Below are 15,612 nucleotides of genomic sequence, written 5' to 3' on the forward strand. Positions count from 1 at the left end.
CAAAGCATTAAAATAAGGCCTTGGTATGCTATAAATATATTGAAAAGAAACAGCATAAATCTATAATCTTTACAATTCAAGCATTCAAATTAAAGAGAAAAGAAAGTGGTGAGACTATTGTGAGTGCGGGTTAGCAATTTTAGAAGAACTAGCCTCATCACACGTGTGTGGGAAGAGTTTTTTTTATTTATTTTTATTAGTGGTCCTATTTTGTAGGGAAAAAATTATGTTTTTATTTTATTTTATATATATATGTATAATTTTTATTTTGAAAATCTAATTTATAAGTGAATAAATCAATTTGAAAATTAAGATTCTATTTTTTAGACAATATTTTAGTGAGAGTTAGAGTTGCATTTTTATTGAATTGTTCTTTAATTTTGTCTTTAATTAAATATATGGGTGTAAGGACATTTTTGAACTAAAAAATGAGGAATCTAAACAAAAAAAAACTTCTTAAATAATAGTATAGATAAGATATAAAAGGAAAAAATCATTTGTTTATCTATTTTAATTTGGACAATTTCAGACCTGTCTGGCTTACTTAATAATGGCCCACAATGAAAAATCTATACTTTTTTTTTTGATAATTGAAATCTATCCTTTTTTTTGATAAACAATTGAAATCTATCCTTAAACCATTTACAAACAAACAAACACAATCATTACTCATTACTCATATATATCCCCAAAAAAAAAAATACTCATTACTCATAGTACACGTGTAGTCACTCTCATTCATCAATAGACACCTATTCTCAACGTTCCCAACCGCCAAAAATTTCCTCACAAAACAAAAGTGTTAGTGTTTCCAAAAGCCCTTCCCTGTTTGTGTTACCCAAAACCAGACCAAAACAAGGCAGGAAATGGAGAAGATGGCACGTTTTGTTTTTCTGATTCATCATTAACCATTTGCTTTCATAGCTTCCATATGTAGAGCAGTTGCTTGTGAGTACTTACTCTGATTAAACTAACTCATTCTTCTTCATAGTTGAATTAATTTATTGGGAATGATTTGATATTTTGGTTTGTCTTTTTTGGGTTGGTTTGTATTAAACGTCTGGGTTGATGATTTGGATTGTTAAAAATTGGGTGTATCAGTGTATGTGAGAATTTTAATTTTTTGAGTCTGAATTAACTCCATTTTTCTAGATTTTATATGGGTTTTGTTCAAGTTCTTTTTTTTTTTTTTTTTTTTTTGCTTTTTTTTGAATATATGTGTTCTAGATTTTTATGTGTGATTTGTTTTGTTTTTTGTTTGTTATAATTATATTCTCTTGGTTAAATTCCATTATATATGTAAATACAACTAGGGGCATGGTTCATGCGTGTGTGTGTTGTATCAAAAACTTGTTTTCTTAAATGGTCCTTTTTTTTGTATGCTAACATTGCCTGCAGAATGATGATTTTGGTGTAGTGGCCATGTTTGGGACCTTTGGGATGAAATTATGCCCCATATAGATGACACACTTCCACGGTTTCATCAATTTACTTTATTATGATTCTTTTTGCCTCCTCTATAGAGGTTGAAATTGGATTGTTTTACCAAACAATCAATTATATAAGGTTCCAACTTCCAACCCCTAAACTAGGAAATAACTGTGCCTCCTTCCTTTAATGAAGTTTTATGGTTGTGGCTAAACTTGATTTCAATATATTTTACAGATTTTTCAATGAGGAAAGATGGAACTTGAGAAAGTAGAATCTGATCTCCTTGCCTTGAGACAATTATATGGGCTCCTTCAAAATATTGGTCAAGGCCTGCAAAGCAAAAGTTCAGAAAATGTAAGCTCTCTTATCTCGAAACAATCTGTTTTCCTTTGACTTACCATGTCATGAAGTCTTGACTTTCAATTGTATTACTTCAGTACCACACTCTTTATTTTGGTTATGGGAAAAATAAACAACAAGCAATTAATAAACTTTTTCTTTTATTTGTTTCTTAATTTTAATTTTTCACCCCAGGCATTGTGGTGGTAATATACTCTATCCTTTTGAAGAATCTTGAATTGTACCTCTTTGTTGGTTGCATGATTTGATTATAGTCTTTATAGATACTTTGAAGAATCGAAAATGTGTGAAGAATATAGTTTCTGAGATAGAAGATAAATTCTAGAAAAACAACCATCTGTTGTTGTATTCACCGATATAATCGTTTAGTTTTACATCTCATGTCTTTTATTATTAGTGCAACAGGTGAGGGATTCTGTTTCTATAACAAACCATTCAAAAAATCAAATAAAAGATAAGATAACATAATAAGTTATAAAGAATCTTTTGGTGGTGAGTAATATCTTCGGAACTCTTCTTGCCATTCACTGTTTTTGATTTCTTCTCTGCAGTCTGTGACTTATCCTTAATGAAGAAATCATTTGTTGAGTATAGTTGTTTTTTCTTTCTTCTTGATATTTTTTTTGAGTGGTGCTTTCAATACTACAAAATTTACTACATAAGCTCTACAAACCAATGTGTCAATTTTTAGACATGAGAAAAAAATTTAACCAAAAAAAATATTTATTATGTTATTGTGCTGACACAAATTACATTCATTGTCACTTCATTTTGTAAGGTTTTTATTTTATTTTATTTTATTTTATTTTTATATATATATAAGAAAATTGGTAGTAGTTTTAGCATTTTCTATCTTTTTTCCCCTACTTTTACTCCCAAGGAATGGACGTCTTATAGTATATAGCAACATAAAAAACATTTAGTGCGGTATGACTTAATCTTAACATGATCTTCTTCTTCTTAAACAGTTGGATGAGAAAGCACAACTTTTTTTGAAAACTCTGCTTGACAATACAACAGAAAGAGTATTTGAGACCCATTCAAAGGTACATTTTGTCATTCAGTACTGTGAATGAAGTTCTTGTTGGTTTTGTTTCTAGAGCAGACTGTACTTAAGAAAACAAAGTATGCTATTGGATCCTATTATCTTAATAGGCAAAGGATTATTGCCTAATTTATTTTCTCATGCTGGTATCACAGATTATAGCAGCACAATCTGGTGTCTCTAACACACCAAAGGCTATGCTAAAGTTAAACCCTCCTGTTCCAACATCTGTTCCCATCATTACTCAAGCCTCAAGCAAAGGGTCCAATTTCCAATCAGTTACTTCACAGAAAGATGAGCTGCCACCCAGGAAACCAACACCAAAGAAAGCAACTTCCATGCTCTCTAAACCCAGCATTTCTTCAAACAAACCCGAGGGCAGAAGGCAACAATGTTGGATTTATGAGCAAAGCAGTATGAAGAGGCAGAACTCAGTTGAGGACACAAACAGCATAGCTAACGCTAGAGCCACAAGTTCAAACTTAAACAGTACTCGTCAACATCAACTGCACAACCAGTTAGGCCCTTCTAATGTGGCCAATGTGCAAGCAAAAGAAATACCACAAGTGAAAGAGAACCCAACACAGAAAAGAATGCATGAACTCCAACATAGTCCAAGCATTGCTAGTTCATCAAGCTATTTGGCAACTGGGCTTATTGAACCAGGACTTGGGAATAAAAAACAGGACCAGGCCAGTGATTTTTCAAAGGATGTTGCTAGTACAATCAAACAAGTTGAATCTCACATTTCAGCTTTAAAACCTTGTTCTGGGATTGTGGATTCTAACACGACTAGTGCAAGTTTGGGTGTGATGTCTAAGCCAGTTACTCCTTTGACACACACAAGAGATGGGTTTGTTAAAAAAAGCGAGCTGGGCTATCTTGGAGAGCCTGTAGCTTTGGGTCTGGGTCAAAATGAATTGCCAAGTCAGCAGGCGAGTCAACTCAGCAGGAAACATGATAGTCGTTTGAGCCCAGCACGCAAGCCCATTTATTCTCTGAGTCAGCCAGCGAGTCAGATCGGTGGTGTTGGGGACGGTGAATTGTTTTCAAGAGCACGTGGCTGGCCAAGTGTGAGGAGTAGAATTGGGTCATTGAGTCGAGCAGTGAGTCAGAATGACGATTTAATGAGTCAAAGTGGTGATTATGTTCACGGGTTGAGGTTTCCTATGAGTCAGCCTTCCAAAGAGAGTGAAAAACAAAAAGATCTTATGACCGAGATAAAGACAACTAGGAAGGTGGTCAGATCTAGACCATCCATGCCACCTCAATCAATAGGGTCCACTTCTTCTCTCGGTCCTAGTCAGAAAAAACTGCCACCTCAGATGGTAATCAAGCCAACTCTACTAGGACTAGATCAAAGAAAAGGAACCCACAAGATCAACCATATGGGTCCACACAACAAGATCTTGCCACATCAGGTGCTTGATGAATTAGTGGGTCCTAGCTCTTCTTCAGATTCTTACTTCTCTACTATTAATAAACAAGGTAGTAGTGCGAGTAGTAGTGAAAACTTTGGTTACTCATTGCCAAGTCAGACTCGGACCTACCATCAAATTGGTCCCACAAGTGAAACTAGTTGGGCTAGTGAGAAAAATCAAGGTAGTGGGAGCAGTATTGAAAGCTATGGTTACTCATTGCCAAGTCAAACTCAAGCACATCATAACATTGGTCCCACAAGTGAAAGTAGCTGGGCTAGTAATGAAAGCTACGATTACATTGGTCCTACTTCGAGAAGGATTGTAATTACAAGTGAAAGTAGCTCAGAAGATATTAAAAGCGGTCCATATGCGGGTCTTACTAGAAGATTCAAATCAGGCCGTAGGAGAAGCCCAAAAAAATCAATCGGGCGGTTAAGGAAATTCAAGAACAAATTAGGACTTATATTTCATCATCATCATCACCATCACCATCATCACCATGATGATGATGAGAATGGTCAGAAAATGTTACACCATAGGGATGTGCATGTTAGAGCGATTCAAAAGGTGAAGAAATCAGCGGTGACTAGTTTGCCACGGAAGCATCAGGTTGGACATTTTCATGGTTTGATGGAAGGGCTATTGAAGCATGTGCAACATTCAAAGAAATCAAAGGGTTCTAAAGGTGGGATCACCAGGTTGGGAAATGGGCCACGTGGTGGTAAAAAGAAGTTGCATTTGTGGAAAATGTTACGGCATCGTCGTGGTGGGGTGAAGCTGCCCAAAAGCAAAAGGGGCGTGTTAGAAACTTAGAATAGGGTTTATGAGGAAAAATAAAAAACCACTTCTTAAAATGAGTTGAGATTTTTGGTTCCTTTGAAAACATAGTGTATTTATGTTTGCTTTTCCTATTTTTTGTGGGACTCACTTATGAAAAGCATGTTTGGGTTTGTTTTTTTGTTCTCATTTTCATTTTCAATATATATAAAAAAATGTGAGAATAAAAATAGAATAAGAAAACAACTCTGTGAGCATGCCTTTTTCTTCAGCACACCAGCCCAAGGATCCTGGGCCAAATAATTGTAATTTAGTGGACTGAGCTTGGTTCACCGCAGCTAAAGGGTTGTTTAAGAACCAAGAGGTGCATAGAGCACATAGCAAGTTTCCTACAACATAAATAAACTAACAAACGAGAATATCTGTATTAAATGACAACGAAAACAGCAAAGAAAATGCAAAATAATCGAGAAATACGCAAAACAATGATTAAGGATCTCCGAATTAATGAGAGGTACTTTGTTAATTTTCTTTAATCATAATTACAATGTGCTCACTAAGACGTGATACAAGGTTCAAATAAGCTCAAAAATTACAGATTTAGATGGCTATTTAAGCCCCAAGACTTACAAAGTTTGAATCCTTTTGAATTCGAGTAAGTGCTATAGTGGCTGTTCTCGGGATACTGGGAGATGTTTCTCTGTTTTCCTTGAGTTTTATAGAGTTATCTTAATGATTCTATTATGATTTTCCTATTGCTGAATCTGCCTTCAACGTTGGTTGCTTCTCTCTTTATAGGGCTCCGGGATACCAGTGATTTCTCTTTTTTGTCCCTTCCTAGGTACCAGAGCTCGTTTTGTGCCTATCACTTGGAAGGTTGAACCTTTTCTTGTTTCTCATAATCTCCTTTTTTGGGTGTTGTTTCTTTGAAAGCCCATGACCGACTTTCCCTTCCAGGGTGTGCTTAGAGAGTTGTTCTCAATTTCACGTTTCTTAAAACTTTTTACATTTTCAGACCCAGCTTTTGGCCGTCCTCCGTTTTGTCATTTTTCCCAAGTGGGCAAAATCCATTTCTACTGGGTTGAAAGTTTCCTTTAAGCAACTTCCATTTATAGTTTTCTCGTTCTGAGTTCCTTGAGGTACTACTCCTTTGTTTATGAATGGTTGCTTTATATCTTTTGATTCTTTATTGTATCACTAGGTGCTTGAGAGGAACTCATCTGTCCTTCGTTCTTTGTGCTCTTTGGTACTTTCCTTTGAGCCGTTTCAATCATACTTAGGCTGTGTTGTGCATCCTAGGGATCCCGGGCCCCTGGCAGTCTCTGGGATCCCTGCCCAGTTCTTCCTATTGGGCTTCTTTTGGCTTACTGATCTTGGTCGACTGAGCCTTTCCTTTGCTTCATGGGTTTTAAAGCTTGTTCCTCCATGGGTCTTTGGATCCCACCTCTTTGGGCCCCTCATCCATTTCTTTTTTTTTTTTTTTCTTTCTTCATTGCGTGAGTTCAACTCTTTTATTTCTCATGGGGTTAGTCCAGTGTGTTATCTCTTTGGGCCTTGGGCTGTGATGTTTTGAACCTCAACAAACTCTTTAACATTTTTAGTTTCAACAAAATGAGTTTAGCAGTATTTTTGTAAAAAAATTGAAAATTGTGGGAAAAGATTGTGAGGATATTCAATGAAGAAAGTAGTTTTTTCATAACTCATATGAGTTCTTGAAGGAAAGATGGAGGGAAATCCAATGCTGGGTGGGCCAAAGGCCCAAAGCTTATTTGGAAGGAAATCCAATTATGGAGTAATATAAAGATGGAAGGAAACGCATTGCTTATATGGACTATTCCAGGCCTGTTTTTATGAGCCTACTTAAAAACAGCCCACGTTGGAAAATCTATCCTCAAAGTCAAACCAACCATTTACAAGAAAAAAAAAAAAAAAAAAAACAGAGAGTTGCTCTACTCTGTCTATCAATATCTCCTCTTCTCTCATGTCTTTTGAATTTAGCAGCAGCAACATTGCCTTTGTCTTCTAATCACACACACAACAGAAATGGCCTCAGCTACCAAAGAAAATAAGAAGAACGGTAAGTCTCTCTCTCAGTAACAAAGTACAAGAGAAAAAGTTTGTAATTCTTTATAATCAGTGTCTTTAGTACTGTAAATGCCGGTTTTTTTTTTTTTTTTTTCCTTATGTTTGCCGAGTACCCTTTTCAATTGTCTGATGCCGTACGAAATTTGAGATTCAAAGTGTGGTTGGTTTTAAGATAGGATTTTTCTTTGATTAATGATGTAATGATATAATGGGTTCTTGAAATTTTGCAGGTTCTGCTAAAAGAGTAGCTGTTATTGGTGCTGGTGTTAGGTACTCTCTTTATTTAATATTTATGTGTTAAGGATTTTTACTGTTGTTGGTAAATTATTCACTGTGTTTTCTTAGAGAGAGGCTGAGTGGGTCTTTCATCAATGTGGTAATCAACTTCTTTGATTAGTATTGTGTACTATGTGAATGTATAATGTGGGGTTTAATTGTGAAATCATGAAAAGGCAGGACTAATGCTAGGATGGAATTAGCTATGAATGTTTGATTATATATTGGAAATGTTTAGTTTGTTTAATTTGATTTGTGTGAAATGGTTGTAAATTGTGCCTGCCCACAATGCTTAAGATGACTGGTAAGCGGCCTCTTTTAGCCATTAGGATAAAAGATAACCATACCCACTCTTACCTCAGCAAACTAGAACAGGGCAATGACTTAATTCTGAAGGCAATTGAGCTTCTTCAGCTGTCTGCCACTTTCTTTTGGTGATTCTAGACAACTCGTAGTGTTAACTATTGACATTGCAAAATCAACTGGCACCTTCTGATATTTCCAATGGAGAAATCTAGGCCTCAAACTACCCCCCCCACCCCCACCCCATTGTAATTATTGAATTATCCAAAAAAAATATAATTATCGTCCCTTAAGAATGTCTGGAGTATTTAAACTCTGCTGAAGTAAGCCCATCAGTCCTCTCTCAATGATTGGATGGAATGTAAGGTTGTGGGTTCAAGACTCACCAGGTGCGTTGCATGAGTAACTTACCAATTGTTTAAAAAAACTCTCTTGAAATAAGCCCATCAGTCCAGAACTTATTTATGCTTCAGTGATGAGTTTATTATCCAATTTGACAAATTATATTATGATACTCATACATTTTGCAATATAATTTGCCTTTTGTTTTCCAAAAATTGACTTTTACTTTATCTTTTGATGGTCAAGTGGGCTTGCTGCAGCATACAAATTGAAATCACATGGTTTGAATGTCGCGGTATTTGAAGCTGAAGGAAGAGCTGGAGGAAAGTTAAGAAGTGTTTCACATGATGGTCTAATTTGGGATGAGGGAGCGAATACAATGGTAAAAATTTTTTGTTTGCAGATTGGGATGATAATGAGTTCTTACTTGAAACCAATAATAATGGAGGTTTTGTTGCTGTGCAGACTGAGAGTGAACCAGAGGTCAGAAGTTTGCTTGATGACCTTGGACTTAGAGAAAAGCAACAATTTGTAAGGGTTTTATTCATTGTTTCAAACATTTAACCGAGTAACCTGTAACTTGTGCATTGTCATGCTATAGTGGGAATCTTTTTCTTTGATTTGTCTTCTATCACTAACTATGTTTAAGACTTTTGGCTGCTAAACTTTGATTCTTGGAGTTTTGAAGAGATACCTCGTTGCTTTGGAAATAAATTTTTTGAAGTTTGTGGTAGTTATTCTCTTCATTTGTTATGGAACTTTTATGACTAAATAAATTGTTGTCTTCTGTTACAGCCAATTTCACAGAACAAGCGGTATATTGTAAGAAATGGGATGCCAGTACTGGTATGTCCCGCCTTTTACATTTCGCTAATTGAGTTTGCTACTTTTGATGGTATCACATTTTTTTTAATTATAAATTTTAAGTTTGTTACTGTTGTTTATATGCAGCTGCATTAACTGTGATGACAACCTTTCATTTTTTTAATGTCAGATACCCGCAAATCCCATTGCACTGATCAAGAGCAACTTTCTTTCTGCCAAATCAAAGGTTTGTTTCCAAAACATGTTCAGAAACCACTTCAACCTTAGAAAATTTCCATTATTTAAAAAAAAAATATATATATATATTAATTTGCAATGTTTTTGGGTCCATTGACAATAATCATTACATGTTTTGCATGTTTTGTTTGTGTGTTGACAAAGGTTGTTGCAAGAAATAATGTATTCATAACAAAGATCTAGGCTTCCTGATGTATCATATGTGTATTCATATGCATCTAATCAAATGAATTCCTTTGATTTTGAAACTGGCAAGTTTGGGTAGAATATGGCAACCGGCAACTATGCACATGAGATGTGAGATTCATGATCTGAGGGCACCAAGAGTTCACTACAGTTAAATGATAATAATGGCCCTATACAAAGTGCGCAAATAAGAAGCTACAAGTTCTCTGTGCTGTTTCATTGCACACTTAAGGTCATTAGGTTGTTATCTTCAATTTCTGGAATTGTCTTTATTTTATTTTTTCAAGGGTATGCAGTGTGCTTTTTTGTATACTCTGTGTACTTGGGTTACACCCCCTTGGACACTTATATTAACTTAACTCATGAAATTCTATATATATGGCTCTTGACACTTGACATGCTAGAGCATAAGACTTCCCACAAAAGTATACTTGTGGAGAAATATTAAGGTTTTTTTTACCCACAATTTTTTTTATTAAAAAAAGGGAAATATTAAGGTCACTTATAGTAAATATTGTACATGGCCTGTAATTGTTGTAAGAATTTGGAAAATAGGAGGGCACACCTTGATAGTTTCTATTTTGCTAGTGTTTGCCTTGTGTTATTACTCTCTACAACTCCTGACACATTTTATACAATTTAAAAGTACAAAACTCACTTTGGAAGGCTTAGTACAAAACTTGGCTTAGTTGATCTGTATCTTTTTGCTTGAAAATCTTTCAAGTGGACAGCCAATTCAAAACTAGAAGAATCGTATCTGAAAAAGCATATATTTCTAAACTTATTTACAATTGGGGAATTAATACACAAGTATACAAATTGCATCTGAATTGCCAAGGAAATTTTTAATTGCATAAAGTGGAACCCAATTAGATTTTTTGTTTCTTTTACACTACACATCTTTTCTGTGAGCATTCTTCAAGTTCAAGGAGCATAGTGCAACTCTTTCTCTCTCTCCTTTTGAGTATAGCGATATGTGCATTTCTGTGTGTGCAGTTTCAAATCATTCTTGAGCCATTTTTGTGGAAGAAAATTAACTCCTCAAAAGTTTCTGATGACTATACACAGGAAAGGTGATAACCCTAAAAATATGTAATTTTAAGTTTTCTGCTCATACTTTTTCTCTTCTTTGTTTGTTACTATTTACAGTAGTCCCTTTGTCTTCTTATTTGCTATTTGTTCTCTTGTAGTGTGGGTGGGTTCTTTGAGCGTCATTTTGGGAAAGAGGTATTCATTGTATTGTAACACCATTAATCTGTAATACATACATTTCTATACATGAAATGATGTTTATGTAGCACAAATCTTTTGTTCTTCCTGAATTTGATAGATGGAAATATTTAATGCATTTCTAATTAGTGCTTTTCACTTGTAAGGTTGTTGATTATCTCATTGACCCTTTTGTTGCGGGCACAAGTGCTGGAGATCCCGAATCTCTTTCTGTGAGTAATGTCTAAGATCTTTGGACTACCTACATACTTATCATTGCTAAGAAGCACAAGCATAGGATTTTTTTTTTTCAATTGATCAATTATGTCACTAACTAAAGAAGATGCCTGTGCATAAGTGTGGTGTATTTGTCCTGCATTAATCTGGTTAGGGCTGAGATAAGAAACGCTTGAGCTTCATTGTTTTTTGGGCAATCAGAAACTTTTAGTTTTAGAGAGCTGCTTTTATGAGCCATGACTTCTTTATGTTATGACTTCAACTGTTGATGCTTATTCATTTTCATTTGTTCAATAACCTCTTTTTATTACTTTCTTAATGTTTCAAATAGATCCGGCATTCTTTTCCAGATCTGTGGAATCTAGAACAAAGGTACTGTGTACTTAATGCGATTTCTACATTTTACAATTGATTATTGCCAAAGATTTTTTTTTGACTTTAACTGTTTGTTTGAATCTGGATTCTCTGTCAGTTGTGTCATTCTGTACAAACCCTGCCTTTGCCTATCCTATTGTTAGAAGAGAATTTATACTTGAGTCATGGCTCATGATTCAGTTGACCTTAAGAGATTTGTCTCTTTATGTTCCGCAATTAGATATCCTCTGTGAGTATAGATCTATATATAGTCAAATCCTTGTAGCTTCATTCCTCACTGGCTGTTTATAGAAATTCTTCTATCTGTTGGAAACATTGAAAGCCTGTAATATTTAGAAAAGAATTCGTGATACATCTGGCTACAAAGAGTATATTTTATTATTTAACAGTTACATGACACTTTAAAATTTGGTCTATTTCTCTTGGTACTTGATGTCTTCTTTATTTGCAAATAACGTTGTACTTCTATAGCTTCATTCCTCACTGACTTCTCGCAACCATTCTTTAGGACCTAATTTGGTACAACTATTTCTGTAATTGAATTGGCAGGATGAACTATTGTGATCTATAATTATTAATAACATATACATATTGATATTCTATTGATGCTTGTTTCATGATCAATGTCTATAATTGGCCTATTTCTACTCTGTCAGGTTTGGCTCCATTATTGCAGGGCTGCTTCAATCTAAGATATCTGCCAAAAGGGTAAAAAGTGGTGAAACAAAGGGTACTTTAGAAAAAAAGAAACCTCAGCGTGGTTCATTTTCCTTTCATGGTGGAATGCAGGTACTGATATCTCTTAAGAATTTATGTAGTTTTGCATGTTGTACCTGACATCACTCAGGTGTAGCATGCTTCTTGTAGATGTAGGAATGTAATGCTTAATGTGATCTTATTTTACACATTGCTAGTTTTTAGAATAAATACTTGGTTCTTGTATTCTGATCTTGGTCTTTTGCAGACACTAACTGATATGTTGTGTAAAGAGCTTGGCAAAGATGATGTTAAACTGAACTCAAAGGTTTTGTCACTATCTTACAGCTGTGATGGGAAGTCTGCATTAGAAAATTGGTCAGTTTCTTATGCTTCTGACCATGACAAGCATTTACAAGGTTTATCTGTTGATGCTGTAATCATGACGGTCAGTATACATATTTTCTCAGAAACATTTTTTTTCTCATTTATTTGCAAGACCATGGAATATGTATTTTTAACATTCCCAAAAAAATGTATGATTTATTTGTCTGATGTTGCTGCTGCTGAAGCTTATGCAGCTTGATGTGAGTTGATTTGAAAGAAATAAAACAAGAATAAATCAAATAGAGCAAGAAAGAAAATATATCTATTCCACATGGCAGTTGTTGGATTCTTGCTCAACTGCCATGACAAAATTTGATTAAAGAAAGTTGTTTCTCGAGGAAGAACCCAGGCCACAGAGCACATTAATGCTTCTAAATTATGTATACTTACATGTTAGCCACATGACTTGCATGGAAGATGCTTTTGTATTCTGGAATGTAGTTTCACCTGCTCACACTTGCCGCATTACACACACACACACACACACACACACATATATATATATTGCCAAGAAAGAAACATTGTTGACTGACAAGGAGCTTAAATTATTGTAGGCTCCATTAAGTAATGTCAAAGAAATGAAGATCACCAAAAGAGGAACGCTCTTTCCACTTGACATTCTTCCTGAGGTATTTATTCCTTAAGTTTGACTTGAATTATGACGCATCAGGTTGTAGGTGCTTTCCTTTCAGGTTGAGTATCTAAATAGAGATAACATTCCTCTAAATTGACGTTCAATTAATCTTTATACCTGTAAATGGTATAACTAAACAAGTTATAGTCTTCAACAAATACTTTTGGTACCTGAAAAAAAGTTCTTTTCAATCTTAATGATGTTGCAGGTGACTTACACTGTCTCTGCTGGTCATATTGCAGGTGACTTACATGCCAGTATCTGTCTTAATCACAGCCTTTAAGAAGGAGAATGTCAAGAGACCACTTGAGGGATTTGGAGTTCTTGTTCCTTCTAAGGAGCAACAAAATGGTCTAAAAACCCTTGGTAATGCTTGGCTCTGGCTCACTATACGTGAACAATCTAAATTATTCTTCTAATGTTGCAACTGTATGTAATTTGCTGTACAGGAACACTCTTTTCTTCAATGATGTTTCCAGATCGTGCACCTAATGACCTATATCTTTATACAACCTTTGTTGGGGGAAGTCGAAACAGTGATCTAGCTAAAGCTTCTACGTATGGGAAGCTTCCATGCTTTTGATTTAACAAATAAATTACGTATCATATCCTTTACTGTTATATCTTTTACATCAAGTTCTAGTCATTCTACTTATTTCTGTTCTAATTATATATTCCTGTCAACTAACATTTTTCTCCTGTTACCTATATTGCTAGGGATGAGTTGAAGAAGATTGTTTCTTCTGACATCAAGCAATTGTTGGGAGCAGAGGGAGAGCCCACATTTGTAAAGTATAATATTTCTTCTTTTTCATTTTTCCTTTTTCTTCAGGTGGTAAATTTTGGAAATGAATATGTTAAATCCGGTAAATTACCATATTTCTTTATTTAAGTTTGTTCTTATATTGTGAAGTGTACTTAATGGCAGTCATTTCTACTGGAGTAAAGCATTTCCCTTGTATGGTCGTAACTATGGTTCAGTTCTAGAAGCAATTGAAACGATAGAGAAAAATCTTCCTGGATTCTTCTATGCAGGTAATCACTTATCAACTTGAAGCTTGCATGTAATAACTTTAATTTGGATAAGCAATCATTTTCAGTCTCCAGCTGGATGAAGGGCTGGCTGATCCTGCCGTTTCCTAAAGTTATATTATTATTATTAAATAACTAGAAGTTCAAATTTAGACCAATACAAAAAATCAACTTATTATAGGTGAAGGAATTCAATGAAAAGTATATGAAAATACTTATCCAAAAAAAAAAAGGTATATGAAAAATAATAACCTTATTGAATTGAACTTATATATGAATGTGAAAGTGGATAAATACGGCTTTCTTATTCTCCTTAATACACATCAATGACTACACTGTTATTAGAACACTTGGTATATTTCCACACTTTAATAACTAGGGTGTAAGATAGATCCCTAGAGAGCAATCTTCTGTGAAGGAGAGAGTGAACAGAATCATCCAACATGTACTTAATGTTGAATATTTATTGACAAAGAAAGAACGATTATTTTTCTAGGAATAGTTCCTAACTTCAAGGGCGGTCACTTTTATGGGAAATTGCAATCAAATTTAGATAATAAACTTGTAAGATCTTAATAAACTAGCAATCCCTGTGGACGCCCATGGATTGGGCCAAACCAACCAAAGTTTCTAGGGAGTCGATGGCCAACTTTTCAAATTTAATAAACTTGTAAGATCTTAATATGCCTTAGCTTCAGGAGTTGTTAAACATGATCAGGTTTCTATTAGGCTTTTTAAGACATTCATGTAAGAAAATAACAACACATCCTACCATTATATCACTATAAGTTGTGAACATCACCATTTATGCTGTCTTAGCATGCTAGTTAATGACATTGCAACAAAAACTGGAAGATCTGTATTGTTACCATTCTTCTTACTCTTTTCCTTGAATTCCTTGTCATAAGGTTTGTCCATGAAATGATAGGATTACACACAGCCCTGAAGTAGAACCGAACTCATCTCCTTCTGGCCTTATCCAACTGAAATAGATGTTGTTGGGTACAGAAATACTATTTTCAATTGCAACATTCACCTTGTAGATTTTGGGTAAATGCCTCTGAATATAATGAAGCTTCTTATCCTACATCTGTGAAAATGATAAAATTATGGAAAATAATGATTTTGACTGAGAAATGTTATGCTGCTGCTAAGGAATCCTCCGAGTGGTTTTTTATCTTGAATTCTTGATATTTATTTGTGTACTACATATATGGACAGAGACAAACAAGAACTGCTTCTGTCCACCGTATTATGTTATGCTCAGCTAATGCCATCAATAATTTTAATTTTTCTTTTCTGGTATGGACTAGGTAACCACAAGGGTGGACTGGCTGTTGGCAAAGCAATAGCCTCTGGGTGCAAAGCAGCTGATCTTGTGATCTCCTATTTGGAGTCTTCTTCCGATGACAAATTGCTCAAGGAAGAACCAACATTATAGAAATAGGAAGTGTATCCTTGGTGCTTAAAATGTTTTCTAACCTTTCTTCTTTGAAGAATATAAGGATGGGTTATCTCTTGGAGAATGTATACCATTCCCCTCTTTTGAAGGGTAAGCAATGAACATTATCTCTTTGTGCATGATAGAGTTACCTTATTGTGACATTTTTGTTTATTAATAAGGCCCAAGATTTCCCCCCTTTTTTCCATTTTGTGGGATAAATAGTTCTTCCAAGATTACAATTTGATGGTTCTAAAAAATTAAAAAAAAAAAAAAAAAAATTGCTTAAAGCCGGCTGATAGGCGAAAGAGAA

General features: G+C 34.8%; 2 protein-coding genes across 4 annotated transcripts; both read left to right on the top strand.

The window, feature by feature from the left end:
* Positions 1-803: 803 nt before the first annotated feature.
* On the top strand, positions 804-5,201 carry LOC111992477 (uncharacterized). Its single transcript, XM_024024333.2, has 4 exons — positions 804-948; positions 1,666-1,785; positions 2,760-2,837; positions 2,992-5,201. Exons 2-4 carry the CDS (start codon positions 1,684-1,686, stop codon positions 5,068-5,070), a joined length of 2,259 nt encoding a protein of 752 aa, XP_023880101.2. The 5' UTR covers positions 804-948; positions 1,666-1,683; the 3' UTR covers positions 5,071-5,201.
* Positions 5,202-6,954: 1,753 nt separating this feature from the next.
* Positions 6,955-15,507, top strand: LOC111992519 (protoporphyrinogen oxidase, mitochondrial). Of its 3 annotated transcripts, none has more exons than XM_024024390.2 (18): positions 6,955-7,111; positions 7,350-7,389; positions 8,287-8,422; positions 8,506-8,571; positions 8,836-8,886; positions 9,035-9,091; positions 10,285-10,361; positions 10,479-10,515; positions 10,665-10,730; positions 11,066-11,106; positions 11,766-11,898; positions 12,074-12,253; positions 12,747-12,821; positions 13,069-13,192; positions 13,276-13,384; positions 13,544-13,618; positions 13,755-13,861; positions 15,172-15,507. In XM_024024390.2, exons 1-18 carry the CDS (start codon positions 7,078-7,080, stop codon positions 15,297-15,299), a joined length of 1,536 nt encoding a protein of 511 aa, XP_023880158.1. In that variant the 5' UTR covers positions 6,955-7,077; the 3' UTR covers positions 15,300-15,507. The 3 variants fall into 3 exon arrangements, with proteins under 3 accessions (XP_023880158.1, XP_065628517.1, XP_065628518.1); XM_065772446.1 differs by having other exon boundaries at positions 6,961-7,111; positions 8,301-8,422; XM_065772445.1 differs by lacking the exons at positions 10,285-10,361; positions 10,479-10,515.
* The last annotated feature ends 105 nt before the right edge of the window (positions 15,508-15,612 follow it).

This window comes from Quercus suber, unplaced genomic scaffold (genome assembly GCF_002906115.3).
Source record: "Quercus suber isolate HL8 unplaced genomic scaffold, Cork oak 2.0 scaffold_59, whole genome shotgun sequence".
In the NCBI taxonomy this organism is placed as follows: Eukaryota; Viridiplantae; Streptophyta; class Magnoliopsida; order Fagales; family Fagaceae; genus Quercus; species Quercus suber.

Bases quoted from the DNA above. Each gene is read 5' to 3' on its own strand.
- LOC111992477 (XM_024024333.2), top strand. From the start codon at position 1,684: ATGGAACTTGAGAAAGTAGAATCTGATCTCCTTGCCTTGAGACAATTA. The intron at 1,786-2,759 runs GTAAGCTCTCTT...CTTCTTAAACAG, and splicing joins AAAGCAAAAGTTCAGAAAAT to TTGGATGAGAAAGCACAACT. The intron at 2,838-2,991 runs GTACATTTTGTC...CTGGTATCACAG, and splicing joins TATTTGAGACCCATTCAAAG to ATTATAGCAGCACAATCTGG.
- LOC111992519 (XM_024024390.2), top strand. From the start codon at position 7,078: ATGGCCTCAGCTACCAAAGAAAATAAGAAGAACG. The intron at 12,822-13,068 runs GTATTTATTCCT...GTCATATTGCAG, and splicing joins CACTTGACATTCTTCCTGAG to GTGACTTACATGCCAGTATC. The intron at 13,619-13,754 runs GTATAATATTTC...ACTTAATGGCAG, and splicing joins GGAGAGCCCACATTTGTAAA to TCATTTCTACTGGAGTAAAG.